We start from the raw sequence: 16,422 nt of genomic DNA, 5'->3' as shown, positions 1-16,422 counted from the left end.
GATCAATTTTTACAAAAAAATAGGATTGAAAACAAATCAAACCCCACCCCAGAGAAGGAGAGCATGGCCAAAGGAGTAATACTTAAAGCTTGTAAACATACCTAAATTGTTGAGTTTAATAGGGCAATAAAGATAAATGGAGAAGAAAAAGAAATGCAGAGATAATTATTTGTTCTTATTCTAAAATATTATTGATTAGATCCTGTCAGGTTTTGAAAAAGTTCTATACAGATCCTCTAACTGAGAATTTGATTTTTTCCAATTTCAAATAATATAAAACATCGGTTTCCCACTGACTTATAAGAGGAGAGTTAGGATTCTTCCAATTTAATAAAGTAAGTCTGCGTGCCAAAAGTGTAGTGAATGCAATCTGTTTGCTTGTCCTTTTCCACTTCAAATCCATCTGGAAGAACACCAAACACAGCTATTAATGGGTTAGGAGGGATTGTGACACCAAGGCTGTCTGAAAGGCACTTAAAATTTTTGGTCCAAAATGATGTTAATTTGGTACAGGCCCAAAACATGTGACCCAGTGAGGCAGGAGCTTGGTTGCAGCGATAGCAAGGTGCATCTTGCCCTGGAAATATTTTGGACAGTTTTAAGCGAGACAGATGAGCTCGATATACAATTTTGAGTTGAATAATTGTATGCTTTGCGCATATGAAGCTCGAGTGAATTCTCTGCATTGCTACCTTCCACTCCTTTTCTGATATATTAAGAGATCTTTTTCCCATTGTCCTCTTGGATCTTTGAAAGGAAGGGACTCTAATAGAATTTTATATATTGCAGAAATGGTGTCTAAGTCCTCGAAATTGAGCAGTATTTTTTCCAGCATGGTGGAGGGTACGAGATGAGGAAAATCGGGCAGGTTCTGTTTAACAAAGTTTCTAATTTGAAGGTAGTGGAAGAAATGTGTAGCTGGAAGGTTAAATTTGGAATGTAATTGTTCATAAAATGCAAAGATATTGTCTATATAAAGATCTCTGAGCAATTTAATCCCAAATCTTTTCCAGATATTAAAAACTAGATACGTTTGCGAGGGTTGAAAGAGGTGGTTCTCCTGCAGAGGTGCCACAGATAAGATTTTCCACCTTAAAATGCTTTCTAAATTGGTTCCATGTTCTGAGTGAATGAAGCACAATTGGCTTATTAGTATATTTGCAATAACTTGCATTTATTGGGGCGCAGAACAGGGAATATAAAGAAGTACTGCAGGATTTTACTTCTTTTGCGGACCAAGTCTGTGTATGTTCATCTATTTGTGTCCAGGTTTTTATAGCTTGTATGTTTGCTGCCCAGTAATAAAACTGAAAATTAGGTAGAGCCATGCCACGTTCTGCCTGAGGTCTTTGTAGGGTCGCTCTTCGGATACGTGAATGTTTTGAGTTCCAAATAAATGAGGCTATGGTTGAATCTAATTGCTTAAAAAATGATTTATTGATGTATATTTGAATGTTTTGAAATAAAAAAAAGCTTAGGAACGATATTCATCTTAACATCGTTAATTCTTCCAGCTAGAGTGAGATGAAGGCTTGACCATCTATGCAAGTCTTGCTTAATTTTTTCCATACAGACGGCGAAATTTTGTTGATAAAGAGCTTAATGTTTACTTGTGATATTTACCCCATGGTATTTAAACTGATCTGCTGTGGTAAAAGATAGGGTGTCCAATCTAATATTATATGCTTGAGAATTCACTGGAAAGAGTATACTTTTATTCAAATTAATTCTGAGACCAGAGATCTTTTGAAATTCTGTAAGTGCTGTTAAAATTGCAGGCACAGTGTTTTCTGGGTCTGATATATACAGTACCATATCATCTGCATATAGAGAAATTTTCTGTTCCAGTCCTTCTCTGATAATCCCCTTTATCTGATAAGAATTTCGACAGTGGACCGCCAGTGGTTCAATGGAGATTGCAAACAGCAGTGGTGACAAGTTTCTCCTTCCACTTTGACTTCAATGCATTTTGTAGAGTTCTATGAAATTCAAAGCATTTCTGTGATTTTTAGCAAAGTCAGCTCCGCAGGGTTCACTCATCACTAGCAACAAGAAAACTATTTGTAACTATCTATCTATCTATCTATCTATCTATCTATCTATCTATCTATCTATCTATATATATATATATATATATATATATATATATATATATATATATATATATATATATATAATTCACTAAGCCGCCGCCAGAGCAAGCAAGACACCCATGAAAGCACGCAGGAAGGGGTGTGGATTCACTAAACTAAGCCACTGCCAGAGCAAGCAAGATACCCATGAAAGCACGCAGGAAGGGGCGTGGATTCACTAAGCCGCCGACAAGTAAGACACCCATGGCGCACGCAGGAAGGAGCCACGCCCATCAACTCTAAGGCCATTGGATACGATGGCAACTCGCAGAGCCACACCCACCAACTTGGACGTGACGACTTGGAAAAAACGCCGTCATTTATGTTCGTCTGTGCTAGAGTACACATGCACTTCTGAGCCACGTTGACTTTTTGGTATAATTCACTAAGCCACCAGCAAGTAAGACACCCATGGCGCACGCAGGAAGGGGCGTGGATTCACTAAGCCGCCGACAAGTAAGACACCCATGGCACACGCAGGAAGGAGCCACACCCGCAAACTTGAACAGCTCATCAAACACATACTCACTCGCTTTGGTTTGTGTTGCGGTCCAAATCCAGCTGTGAGCCACGTTGACTGTTCATTTGCCCTCCATGGCTACCGCTTCAAATGTATTTCATGGAAACAACACTTCTTTCAATGTTATAGAAATTCCTGCATCAGGTAACTGTTTGTTTCTATCAGTCGGGTTTTTCTGGAAAAATGTCATTGACGAAACTGTTCCTCTCAAACTTCGCAACATGGCTGACTTTCAGCAACACTTCCACGCCCCTTGCTACACTGTGAGCGTGGTGATTATTTATTTAAAAATGGCCTTTTGAAGGGGAGCTGTGGACCCGCTATACCACATGAACACCTGTGACATTGCCTTCACATTGTTTTCCTTCTATTTCTGATCCCGTTGAGCAGATCAGACACTCAGGCAAACAACACTGAATAATCAATAGCTGCAACTACTTTGCCCGCCCCAACTCCTCACCTGAGTCGGTTTCGTCTGTGTTCAGCAGTTTTTCCCCAATCTCGGTCCTGGTGAACCCCTTTGGCTGCAGGGTTTTGTTCCAACCAGATTCCTAATCATTAATGCCGGTGAAACTCATCCGGGATAAATCAGTTTTTCAAACGCAGCCGTGTAGCAGATTAGCTGGATGTAATAATCCGAGATGAATATGCGCCCCAACGCTGAGTGAAAAGCCAATGTATATTGAGTCTAGAAAACATGATCAACAAGTCTTTGATAGGCTGCAACAAAATGAAAGAACGGGCGCATTTTTTTTTTTTTTACACAAGCTGTGTGTGTGTGTGTTTGGTAGTTAGTTAATTAGTTAATCGAAGGATTTCAAGATTTAATATGCACAAGAGGTAACACTGCAAAAGCAGCCCAAACCAGAAAGGATGGCTGGCAAAAGTGGCCAACAAATTAAACGCGTGTGCATTGTACTTACTGAAAGCAGCGTTACGGATTTTGCAAATGTTCATTTTTTTCCCTCTGCTTAAAAAACATAAAAAAAGCGGCGTGATTATGCGGCGTATACTACGCCGCGGGTTGGTATGCAGCATTTAAAACAGTTTTAGAGAGCGCTGGACACATAAGAATAATAATACTTCATTACATTCATATACAGTGGGTATGGAAAGTATTCAGACCCCCTTCAATTTTTCACTCTTTGTTATATTGCAGCCATTTGCTAAAATCATTTAAATTAATTTTTTTCCTCATTAATGTACACACAGCAACCCATATTGACAGACAAAAAAAAGAATTTTTGAAATTGTTGCAGATTTATTAAAAAAGAAAAACTGAAATATCACATGGTCCTAAGTATTCAGACCCTTTGCTGTGACACTCCTATATTTAACTCTGGTGCTTTCCATTTCTTCTGATCATCCTTGAGATCACCTTCATTTGAGTCCAGCTGTGTTTGATTATACTGATTGGACTTGATTAGGAAAGCCACACACCTGTCTATATAAGACCTTACAGCTCACAATGCATGTCAGAGCAAATGAGAATCATGAGGTCAAAGGAACTGCCTGAAGAGCTCAGAGACAGAATTGTGGCAAGGCACAGATCTGGCCAAGGTTACAAAAAAATTTCTGCTGCACTTAAGGTTCCCAAGAGCACAGTGGCCTCCATAATCCTTAAATGGAAGACGTTTGGGACGACCAGAACCCTTCCTAGAGCTGGCCGTCCGGCCAAGCTGAGCTACCGGGGAAGAAGAGCCTTGGTGAGAGAGGTAAAGAAGAACCCAAAGATCACTTTGGCTGAGCTCCAGAGATGCAGTCAGGAGATGGGAGAAAGTTGTAGAAAGTCAATCATCACTGCAGCCCTCCACCAGTCAGGGCTTTATGGCAGAGTGGCCTGTCGGAAGCCTCTCCTCAGTGCAAGACACATGACAGCCCACATGGAGTTTGCTAAAAGACACCTGAAGGACTCTGAGATGGTGAGAAATAAGATTCTCTGGTCTGATGAGACCAAGATAGAACTTTTTGGCCTTAATTCTAAGCGGTATGTGTGGAGACAACCAGGCACTGCTCATCACTTGTCCAATACAGTCCCCACAGTGAAGCATGGCGGTGGCAGCATCATGCTGTGGGGGTGTTGTTCAGCTGCAGGGACAGGACGACTGGTTGCAATCGAGGGAAAGATGAATGCGGCCAAGTACAGGGATATCCTGGACAAAAACCTTCTCCAGAGTGCTAAGGACCTCAGACTGGGCCGAAGGTTTACCTTCCAACAAGACAATGACCCTAAGCACACAGCTAAAATAACGAAGGAGTGGCTTCACAACAACTCTGTGACTGTTCTTGAATGGCCCAGCCAGTGCCCTGACTTAAACCCAATTGAGCATCTCTGGAGAGACCTAAAAATGGCTGTCCACCAACGTTTACCATCCAACCTGACAGAACTGGAGAGGATCTGCAAGGAGGAATAGCAGAGGATCCACAAATCCAGGTGTGAAAAACTTGTTGCATCTTTCCCAAGAAGACTCATGGCTGTATTAGCTCAAAAGGGTGCTTCTACTAAGTACTGAGCAAAGGGTCTGAATACTTAGGACCATGTGATATTTCAGTTTTTCTTTTTTAATAAATCTGCAACAATTTCAAAAATTTTTTTTTTTGTCTGTCAATATGGGGTGCTGTGTGTACATTAATGAGGAAAAAAATTAATTTAAATGATTTTAGCAAATGGCTGCAATATAACAAAGAGTGAAAAATTGAAGGGGGTCTGAATACTATCCGTACCCACTGTACCAGTGTTTTCAGTATTCAAAGCGCTATCCACACAGGGAGGAACCGCGAAGCAAACCCAAAATCTTCCAGAGTCTCCTTGCTGCAAAGCAGCAACACTACCACTGCGCTACAAGGCAGTTAAAGAATGCACCGGGCTCGATTTTGTTTTCACTTCTGTTTACAGTGATTGGGTCGTTGCGTGCATTATTGCAATGTTACTTTTCTTGGTGCCTTATTACATTATGCCTTATTACATTACGGATGTTTCACATGTTCATTTTTTTCCCTGTGCGTAAAAGACATTAAAAACGTGTTTCTCAACTGTGACTCCAGAACAACTCCGTACGCAAGCTATATTAAGTGTCAACAACAAAGACTCGCTACACCTTAATGAACAAGTGCTAAAACTTATCCTTACCAACAAAGTAACTTTCACCAGCGTGGCCTCTATCGTCACAGACGATCCCGCTTTCAGTCATGGACAATTGTATGTTGCTCTCTCCAGAGGTCCATCTTTTCATTCACTCACAGTGGTATCCATAAAACCCAACCCATTTGGACAGCTGTGTTGTTCAGGAAGTGTTCACCCACCAATACATAATTATGTGGCATATGGTACGCTGCGGGTTGGCTAGTGTATATATAATTATGTACTTATCCAAACCTTTACTGTCGAAATTACTTTCCATGTCAGTCCTTGAAACTACCCGTTTGCCACTAGAAACAGATAAACATTAAGTTTTGTATAACAGATTGAGGTTATTGTGTTGCAATTCTCATATCTTCAACTGCCTTTTATTATAGTTGCCCCCACAAAGACTTAGTGAATTTTTTATTTATTTGTTTGTTGTTGCTTTTTTCTTGCAATTCGCATCCGGTAATGAAGTACATACATTCATTTTCATACCAGCTTCTTCCTGTTCATGGGATAGAGGCAATGAGTTTCCTGGCAGCAGTGGGCACAAGGCAAGGAAGCAGGCCTGAGCACAAGGTCCCAGAACTAGTCACACACATACACACACACACACTCAGACCATTTACACAAGGGCTAATATAGCGTGTCCAGTCATTCTAAACGGCACATTTTCAGCATGCAAGTTGAAAACTGACAAACTCAAACAGAGTCCTTCAGCAAATATATAGTTATTAATAGAGTAAAAACTATGATCAATATCTGACTCAAGGTATTCATATTCCGCATCTCTAGCCTTGTGCAACTTTTCTAGGTCTACTTCAGCAGTATGTTTTCTTTTTTTGAAGAAGACATTTCATAGTGCAAACTTCAGTTTTTATTATACGTAAAACACACAGTTGTCAAGTATTCTGACAGAAGATTGTGCATAATTGTGAGCAAAGATGAGCAATCGCATATGCAATATGTTTCCTGGCTTTTACGCACAGCTGTTACATGTAATATGAATGACCAATCATAAACAACTATTCATTCTTGTAATGTGAGTTCCAGCTATCCAATGGTAATTAGCTTTTTGACTGTATGTGGCTTGACATAGGTGGGAACTTTGATAAAAGCAGGTTCATTCAGCTGTGATACGCTGTTACTAATGAAAGAGAGAAGACAACTTGAATATTTGAAAGAAGACATGTAAAATATCATTGCTTTTGATTGCCTTGTGGGTTTATTGCAACATACATAAACAGCTTTGAAATACCTCATGCATAAGTTGCTTACATGAGTTAAACAAGTCAATAAAGTAAAAAAAAAATGTTGGCACTCCCAACTGAAAGTATGTATTTAATTAAATGTAATTTTCATAACCTGAGTTTCAAAAAAGCATTGAGTTCTTTGTGAGAAGTGGTTATGGACTTCAATTATTTTTATCATTTTGTGGCAACAGCAGTGGTGGAAGATGTTCTGTTTATGAGAAACACTTCACTGGTTAGACTGATAGGTCAAGTACAGATCCACCTTAATATAGTATGTAGCATTTAGCAATGTATAGATGTATGTATATAGTTGCATTTGGTATGCACTTCATTTTACCAGCATGACTTTAGTATTTGTATGAGACTTTAGTGCTGGTGTGGGGGAATGGACCCCACCCCCAATTTTTACTTTGGGTAGGTAATTGACGCAGTACTGCCCCTTTAGATGACACCTGTGTCAATAGAAAAATTTTACTCTTTTGCTGTAATAGAGAACAAATTTCATGTAAAGTGGCTTTTTCATTTGGTCTTACTCCCAACAAAAATGCTCTCATTTGTTGTTTAATTTTGTGGTACATTCATCAATAGATACAACTCATTCATGTTGTCTTAACATTTCTTATTCTTTTGTAACTTCACTCCGACTTATTTTTCTGGATATATCTTAGTGAAATAAATGTAGTTATGTTTATTAACTTTTTGTATTGTGTTTATCTTTATGTGGAACATGTGTTAGATTTCTTTGTGAATGTAACATAGTATGTAATATTATGGTTGTGTATTTAGTTCTTAAAAGTTTAAATTGTTTTGCACATCTCATGAAATTAAGTATTTTTAGATAATGTGATAATTCCAAAGAGTATTTAATTCCTTGGGGCATATAAAATTCATTATTATATTGGGGCACTTGTTTTAGACATTTATTAGGAGACTTGTGCAGACTGCTGCCATCCTTCTGCTTAATCATTTTTGATGAAATATATATATATATATATATATATATATATTTAAATATATATATTTAAATATTTGGCTTCTTTCAACCCTATAATCCAGTTACCAATTTTTTACAGCCATATCCCGAAGACCCTGCAGTTTATAAACCCCTTTCACAAGAGGAGTTGCAAAGGATAAAAAATGAAAAGAAACAGAAGCAAAATGAACGGAAACAGAAAATCTCAGAAAATAGAAAACACCTTGCTAGTGTGCGGGTTGTTCAAAGAAATCTAGTATTTGTTGTGGGGCTGTCTCAAAGACTTGCTGATCCTGAGGTACACCATTCTTGAAATTGTTTTAAATTTTGAATTTTAAACTGATTTAAATTTTTTCCTAATGTAGTAATTGCAAATGCATAATGTAAAGAAAAAATATTATTCCTGTAGGATAATTTAATATGCTGTTTTTCTTTGATGTATGTTTTTATTACAGTACCTTAGAAGAATAAAACAATAAATGGCATGCAAAAATGTTAAGTAGAAACTTGTAACATTTAACAAAACATGAACTTGAAGTATACACAGTCTATATTTAAATTGCTATTAGTTGAGCTCAGATAACACTGTAGTGGTGGATTTCAAAATAAGCAAAAATTTTAATCAGTTTTCATAATAAACATAACTTTATACATGAATATATTGTAATATAGGTTTAAAATTCTGGATGTCTCATGTGCATGTGTGCTTTATACACCATACCATTCCAGACCATTTTCTAAACCTGCTTAATCCTGAAAATCCCCTGGACTAGGCAGCTCTATACTCCTTTTTTTTATATATTATTAGACTTTTTCTTCTTTATTTCCTCATTGTCTGGCTGTAAGGCAAGAAATGTAATCTTGTTTTAAAAGAGTGCACATAAAAACTGCTGACTTTAAACTAACGTGACATTTGAAAACACAGCCCTTCATGAAAATTGTTTCAATACAAGTACAAAGTAGCGTTACCAAAGAGAAAGTGAAGCTGAGCACACTTTGCTTTCTTGTGTATTGGTGTGCATTAAAAATTCGCTTGTGATTTACTCAAACCCATTTACAGTGGTGTGAAAAACTATTTGTCCCCTTCCTGATTTCTTATTCTTTTGCATGTTTGTCACACAAAATGTTTCTGATCATCAAACACATTTAACCATTAGTCAAATATAACACAAGTAAACACAAAATGCAGTTTGTAAATGGTGGTTTTTATTATTTAGGGAGAAAAAAAAATCCAAACCTACATGGCCCTGTGTGAAAAAGTAATTGCCCCCTGAACCTAATAACTGGTTGGGCCACCCTTAGCAGCAATAACTGCAATCAAGCGTTTGCGATAACTTGCAATGAGTCTATTACAGCGCTCTGAAGGAATTTTGGCCCACTCATCTTTGCAAAATTGTTGTAATTCAGCTTTATTTGAGGGTTTTCTAGCATGAACCGCCTTTTTAAGGTCATGCCATAGCATCTCAATTGGATTCAGGTCAGGACTTTGACTAGGCCACTCCAAAGTCTTCATTTTGTTTTTCATCAGCCATTCAGAGGTGGATTTGCTGGTGTGTTTTGGGTCATTGTCCTGTTGCAGCACCCAAGATCGCTTCAGCTTGAGTTGACAAACAGATGGCCGGACATTCTCCTTCAGGATTTTTTGGTAGACAGTAGAATTCATGGTTCCATCTATCACAGCAAGCCTTCCAGGTCCTGAAGCAGCAAAACAACCCCAGACCATCACACTACCACCACCATATTTTACTGTTGGTATGATGTTCTTTTTCTGAAATGCTGTGTTCCTTTTACGCCAGATGTAACGGGACATTTGCCTTCCAAAAAGTTCAACTTTTGTCTTATCAGTCCACAAGGTATTTTCCCAAAAGTCTTGGCAATCATTGAGATGTTTCTTAGCAAAATTGAGACGAGCCCTAATGTTCTTTTTGCTTAACAGTGGTTTGCGTCTTGGAAATCTGCCATGCAGGCCGTTTTTGCCCAGTGTCTTTCTTATGGTGGAGTCGTGAACACTGACCTTAATTGAGGCAAATGAGGCCTGCAGTTCTTTAGACGTTGTCCTGGGGTCTTTTGTGACCTCTCGGATGAGTCGTCTCTGCGCTCTTGGGGTAATTTTGGTCGGCCGGCCACTCCTGGGAAGGTTCACCACTGTTCCATGTTTTTGCCATTTGTGGATAATGGCTCTCACTGTGGTTCGCTGGAGTCCCAAAGCTTTAGAAATGGCTTTATAACTTTTACCAGACTGATAGATCTCAATTACTTCTATTCTCATTTGTTCCTGAATTTCTTTGGATCTTGGCATGATGTCTAGCTTTTGAGGTGCTTTTGGTCTACTTCTCTGTGTCAGGCAGCTCCTATTTAAGTGATTTCTTGATTGAAACAGGTGTGGCAGTAATCAGGCCTGGGGGTGGCTACGGAAATTGAACTCAGGTGTGATACACCACAGTTAGGTTATTTTTTAACAAGGGGGCAATTACTTTTTCACACAGGGCCATGTAGGTTTGGATTTTTTTTCTCCCTAAATAATAAAAACCATCATTTAAAAACTGCATTTTGTGTTTACTTGTGTTATATTTGACTAATGGTTAAATGTGTTTGATGATCAGAAACATTTTGTGTGACAAACATGCAAAAGAATAAGAAATCAGGAAGGGGGCAAATAGTTTTTCACACCACTGTAAATGTAGTCATTCATCACTTTTTCCCAGCTATGTTGCTTTTTGTTTCTACAGGACTTTCTCTGTTTTATGTAAATGGAAACATTCAGTGAGTCTTTACATTTTTTCCAAACGAGACGGCTGAAGGTACTAAATGTTGCATTGTAATGTTCTTTAATTATCTCTGCCTCATTATAGTAATTTATTTAGAAGACACCTTCTTTCAAAACAACTTACAAAAATGTGCAAAATGAGCTGAGTGTTTATTGGGAAACTAATCAGTAAATAATACAGAACAAAAATTTTAAGTAAAATTTAAGAAGTGTACGCTGTAGTTCCATAGCTAAATAAAAACTCCCCTTTCTTAGAAAAAACAAGAAACACGGTGGTGGACGATCATTATAAGATGATTCGATTTGATAGATACATCAGTAGAAGATGCCATTAGTGAAAGCCAACAGTCAAGAAATAACTGTTGGGACTAAACTTACTGTCATTTTTTCCCCTTTTACAATTGAGGCAGCAAAGTATTATAGGCAAACAGAATATTTTTGTTCATTCTGTCAGCAGTCACCTTAAGGCGATGTCGCATTATGACTTTCAGTTGTGAGGCAGTTGATGATCTCGTTGCCACACCATGCCAGTTTAAACAAAAAAATTTGTGTGCATGTCTATTTTACCGATTTGTGTGCTAACCTTCCTGAACTGTCGTTAACTCAACACAACTTTAGTAATATGTCTTAATTTAGTAGCAACCGTGCAGCTTTTTAGAATAAGCCTTAACTTTCATAATGTCTGCAATGTATAACAATATATGTTTTCTACATTTGAATTGTAGAAGTATATTTAACACTCTTCATTTTCACTGAAGGCATCGTATTCTGCTTCTAGATGTAAAATGATCTGACTTACAGCTTAAATGTTGCCCTAATTTTAAATGAGCAACATGTTTTAAAGTAGTACTATCATCAATTAGAAAGGCGCAAGGCAAATAAATTTCCCATAGCAAATTTAATCATGCATCTAATTGTGTATCTTGGTTTAGTGTATTAACAGATACGTTTAGTAGCTTTACCTGTATTTATTTTATAACAAATAAAATAATATCCTTATTTACTTCATATGGATTGATATCATTTTGAAAGTGCATGATGTTACCTTATAATACCTTACAGTATAATTTTCTTGCCATACTTTAATATATTGCCAAGAGAAACTGAATAGCTGACTTGGCTGAAAAGGGGGTTTCTATCTGCCTTCTCAAATGTTTGTTAAATTTATTTTATTGGATGTAATAAAGTTGTGAGTAGAGTGAGGTTAAGTTCATCTTGTATTTATTTGTTTTGAGAAAAGTTAATTCTTGTTTTTTTTTTTCTTTTCTAAACTCACTTAATACAGTATGGGATTTCAGAATGTCTGAGTCAATCCCTACAGCTTTGGGAGAAAGACAGGAACCAGTCCTGGGTTGAGTTTTAAGTCACAGGGTATGATCACTTACACACACACCAACTCCCACACAGGGCCAGCCATCAGTCAGCTTTACACCAGTAATATGAAGATTATTGGTAGTATTTTCAAACTATTCAATTAATGTCATGGTGCTCACCACTAGACAACCTAAATCGGCACATAGAAAGAGTATTCTCTGTCAATGCTTCTGGCAAATGAGTCGTAACTTGATAATTCGCAATACTAATTCTTTACCGATTTGATCAAAACTTGCAATAATTCAACTGAAAATTGTACACTGGTACTTGAGATTTAAATTGTTCCATGTAGCATCAGTCTTTCTAGGGCTAGTTTGATGTCGACACTAAGTTAAAATATTTTTGGGCAAAGGTATTTTCTTAGTTATCAAATACGTTACCATGTTTACAATTGCACCAAAACTTTTTATAGCAGTTTTTGAAGATATTTTGGTTAGGATTAGTTTGCCTAATGACAAATCCATTGTGTTTTCTTACACAGTATTAAAAGCACATAGACTAATTGTACTTAACTGGGAAAATCCAAAAGTGCCCTCCATAGCTTAGTTAAAAGCAATATCTTGCATTACCTTAAGATAGAAAAATATCAAGCTTTCTTTGCAAGGAACTGTGCAGACCCTATATAAAATTGGGTGAGAATTAATGATATTTTAAAATGTCTTCCATGGCCCTGCCAACATTTGTGCTAAACTCCTATTGTTTTAATTAGTATAAGGATGCATAACAAAATATATAACACATTGCTTGTTTTTTTCACTTTTCTAATTAGGTCTTTTTTTTTTTTACTTTTTTTTTTAACTTTTTTTTTTTTTTTTACTTTTTCTGTGACATACAGGTTGATTGGGTTTGTGATTGGGCTGACTTTTTTTGTTTCTTCTTTTACTCTTTGTTTATTGAAATATGTGTTTGATTTTTATGCAGTACAAGTGAATGATTATAGTTTTGGAAGTCAAGTTTATTGTGAAAAAGGGAAAGACACTAGAGTGTGCCATTATATGAATTATTCCAAGACTGTATAATCTGATACTTTCTTTACAAGCATCATACATAAATATACGATTTATTAAAATATGATGTGACTACTGAAGTTTACTTTTCAATTTCAACAGGTTTTAAAACGACCAGAATATTTTGGGAAGTTTGGAAAAATACACAAAGTAGTCATCAATAACAGTACATCTTATGCAGGGTCACAGGTAAGGCAAGACTTCTTTAAAAAAAAAAAAAAAACACTGTATAAAGAGTCACTACACCTATTTGTGACTAAAACTGTAATTTTTAAAACTGTCAATATACCTACTTGAAATTTTTACCCCTCTGCATGGTTTTTAGCCCAAAGCACAATACTCGTCTAAAATTCAAATGAAAATGTAATTTTACAAAATCTTTTTACTATATTAGAATTGTAATCGTTTTCTGTTTTTCATTGTTTCATATTTATGAAAACTTTCTCTCAGACTAGACGTGACCAGCATATGTGCTGCACTGACCTGTCAGGATATTGTTTATCTACAGCTGAGCAATTTTGCGTATGCATATGACTTGGGCCAGAGAGGATGAAGTTATCCAAATTTAGAAGGTGGTATCTAGCTAAACAACCTGTGGATCAGTGAACTGTTTAGTAATATTTCCTAATATAATTTAAACTTAACATTTTTATTCTAATTTATTTTTACAAAGGTACAACATTTAACAAGATCTATTACACTGTGTGCACTTGTTCTGTTTGAAATGGAAAGTTTAATATGGGTAAATTAAAATTCAAGAAATCAAGCCTAATGATTTTAAAAGACCAACGCAAAGAAAATCATCAAGAGCGATAATAATTAATTATTAAAAATGTTGCCAACAATCACTTTTGTCAGTTAGTTGATTACATCGTTAGGCTGAGTACATTGTGTGATGGAATTGCGTCTTTACTTCATTCAGTTATGAATGCCTTTGAATAAAGGCAGACGGTAACCAAGTGCCAGTGTGACCTAAGACTTTCAGATTTTGTGAGCACTTTACTCTGAACACAGGAAAAAAAGGTTGTGAGTTGTAAAATGTGTAGGTCTGACCTTGTTTGGCATGAGAGCACTACAGAGATGCACAAACATTTGAATAGGAAACATACCATTACAGGAGGAGGAAGACTTGCTGTCATCTCAGTAAGTTGAATTTTACTTCAGCGTTATGTGATACAGATATATAAACACAATGTTTGTTAGGCTTGGCGTATTGACATGACTTTCGATCTGAAGTGAGGATTAATTCAGTTCATAGTCCAGCACTCTTCAGTGCGAATATAACACTAGTAAATGCAACAGAATTTCATTATAGGCGACCAAAAAATTTCATTAGCCACTAGCTAGTAAACGTTCAGGTCATTCGCCATATTTGGGTGTTTTTTTGACGCAGTCAGTCTGCTACATTAATGTGCTGCATTACACGCTTGCAATCACATGTAATGTTAGTGTGTGTTTACAAAAAATAGTTGTAAAGAAATGCGAGGCCCAGTCTGAGCAGAAAACTTTTTTTCCCAGCCTTGTTGTGTGCAAAAGTAATCAAAAACTTGACACGAGTTCATGGGGTGAATCAGGCAGCACATCAGCCTCAACTGAAATGCGGAAAAAGAAAAGATAGACAAATGTGAAATTGCTGGTTAGTAAACAGCAGGCTTTTTAAAAAATGTGTACTGTGTATGTTATTTGTTGCTGTGTATTACACAGCATACGTTTTGCCAAGAAACAAGCACTACATAATTAAAATGGTAGTCAAAGAATTATGAATGTCTAGCTGATATAAGAAATAAAAAAACACCTGTATAACTATAGTAAATGTATATCTTATCCGCAAAAAGCTGTAGAGCAATTCATGATATGAAGTGATTAAAAGTATAAGAGCATGTATATTTACATTTAAGCAGCATTTAATTGCCAATATCAGTTTTTTGATTGTGTGAGAATATATATAGATTTTTGTTAGAATAATGGTGAAAGGCTTGTTTCTTATAGGTACATTACAGAAAAATCTAAACAATATGACAGCTTGTAATTATAGAAGCCTTTTCTTCTCTGCCATATGTATTATGGATTTATATTTTTGTACATATTTTTTTAGAGTATTTTAATTTTGTTTGTTTTAATATTTTATGGTCACTGAATAATAAGCCTACATAATTTCATTTTATTAATGAAAAAATAAACTTAACACCTCTGGTCTATATTGTAATTATAAAAATACACTTTAATGTAGGACGTTCACCTTCTGTTTGACTGGTTATGCAGGAGATTAGTGTAAAAAGCTTTTTAAAGGGATAAAGAAAAAAAAAATGAATCAGCCAACCAAGTAAAATGAAATTGGTGATCAGAATCAGCCATAAAAACCTGATCGGAGCCTCCCTACTTTAAACCTTTTAGCACATTAAGGAATTTAGTCCCAAAAATGTATTTTTGTTTCTATCAACAGTCTTAAATCAGAAATATGCAAAATAGCTTCAAACATACACCAAGAACGTGAAATGTAATGCATTTAGCAGATTGCCAGAAAAAACTCCATAGTCCTATTCGACAAATTGCTGATTACAACACAGTGTACAGAATTAAAATTACTTTATAGTAAACTATGTGATGTATGATTTTAGTAAGAACATGTTTTATTTTTTTGTTATGTTTTATGAAATAAAAATGTGTTTTATTGATGTTTGAAGCAGATGTCCTATTTTGTTATTACATTAGACTGAATCCAGTTCTAACTTTTCTGCACATTTAAGCAACCATTGGGTGCCTGGAAAACAAAGTAACAGTCCTTCTGAGCAGGAATAATGTTGTTTTATTGCAAGAATATGATAAAAAAGAAATTTGCAAATAAACAGTATACATGTTTTTTTTTTTGTTTTGTTTTCTTTCAGGGTCCGAGTGCCAGTGCGTATGTTACTTATATTCGATCTGAGGATGCCCTTAGAGCTATTCAGTGTGTTAATAATGTTGTAGTAGATGGTAGAACACTGAAGGTGAGTTTTAAAATAAAGCCATCAATTTTGATATTTACAAGTAAATTAACATAGCAATCAAAACTATGTAATATTGAGTTCAGTGAAGTTTTTTTCTTTTATCTCTCTCAAAGATATGTGTTGGTTTAAATGATGTCTATAAATTGACTTGGTGTTAATAGTTGTTTTTGTGTGTTTTGCACAGTTTGCACTGTGATGGAAAGGCACCCAATTCTTTCAATCCCAGCACAGCCTCTCCTGGGGCCTCATGTATAACGCCGTACATAGAACTCACACTATAATATG

The 16,422-nt window shown here is 36.2% G+C and overlaps 1 protein-coding gene across 5 annotated transcripts in view; it reads left to right on the top strand.

Annotated features, from left to right (window-relative positions):
- Positions 1 to 16,422, top strand: part of cnot4b (CCR4-NOT transcription complex, subunit 4b) — a 202,555-nt gene that overhangs the window by 97,654 nt on the left and 88,479 nt on the right. For all 5 annotated transcript variants that reach the window (XM_028805271.2, XM_028805263.2, XM_028805255.2 and 2 more), the window contains exons 3-5: positions 8,103 to 8,300; positions 13,253 to 13,339; positions 16,036 to 16,137. In XM_028805271.2, coding sequence (XP_028661104.1) covers positions 8,103 to 8,300; positions 13,253 to 13,339; positions 16,036 to 16,137 — 387 coding nt within the window. The remainder of the gene's footprint in view (positions 1 to 8,102; positions 8,301 to 13,252; positions 13,340 to 16,035; positions 16,138 to 16,422) is intronic.

This window comes from Erpetoichthys calabaricus, chromosome 1 (genome assembly GCF_900747795.2).
Source record: "Erpetoichthys calabaricus chromosome 1, fErpCal1.3, whole genome shotgun sequence".
NCBI lineage: Eukaryota > Metazoa > Chordata > Cladistia > Polypteriformes > Polypteridae > Erpetoichthys > Erpetoichthys calabaricus.
The sequence above is the reverse complement of the archived record's forward strand: the minus strand, read 5'-3'. Positions and strand labels throughout refer to the sequence as shown.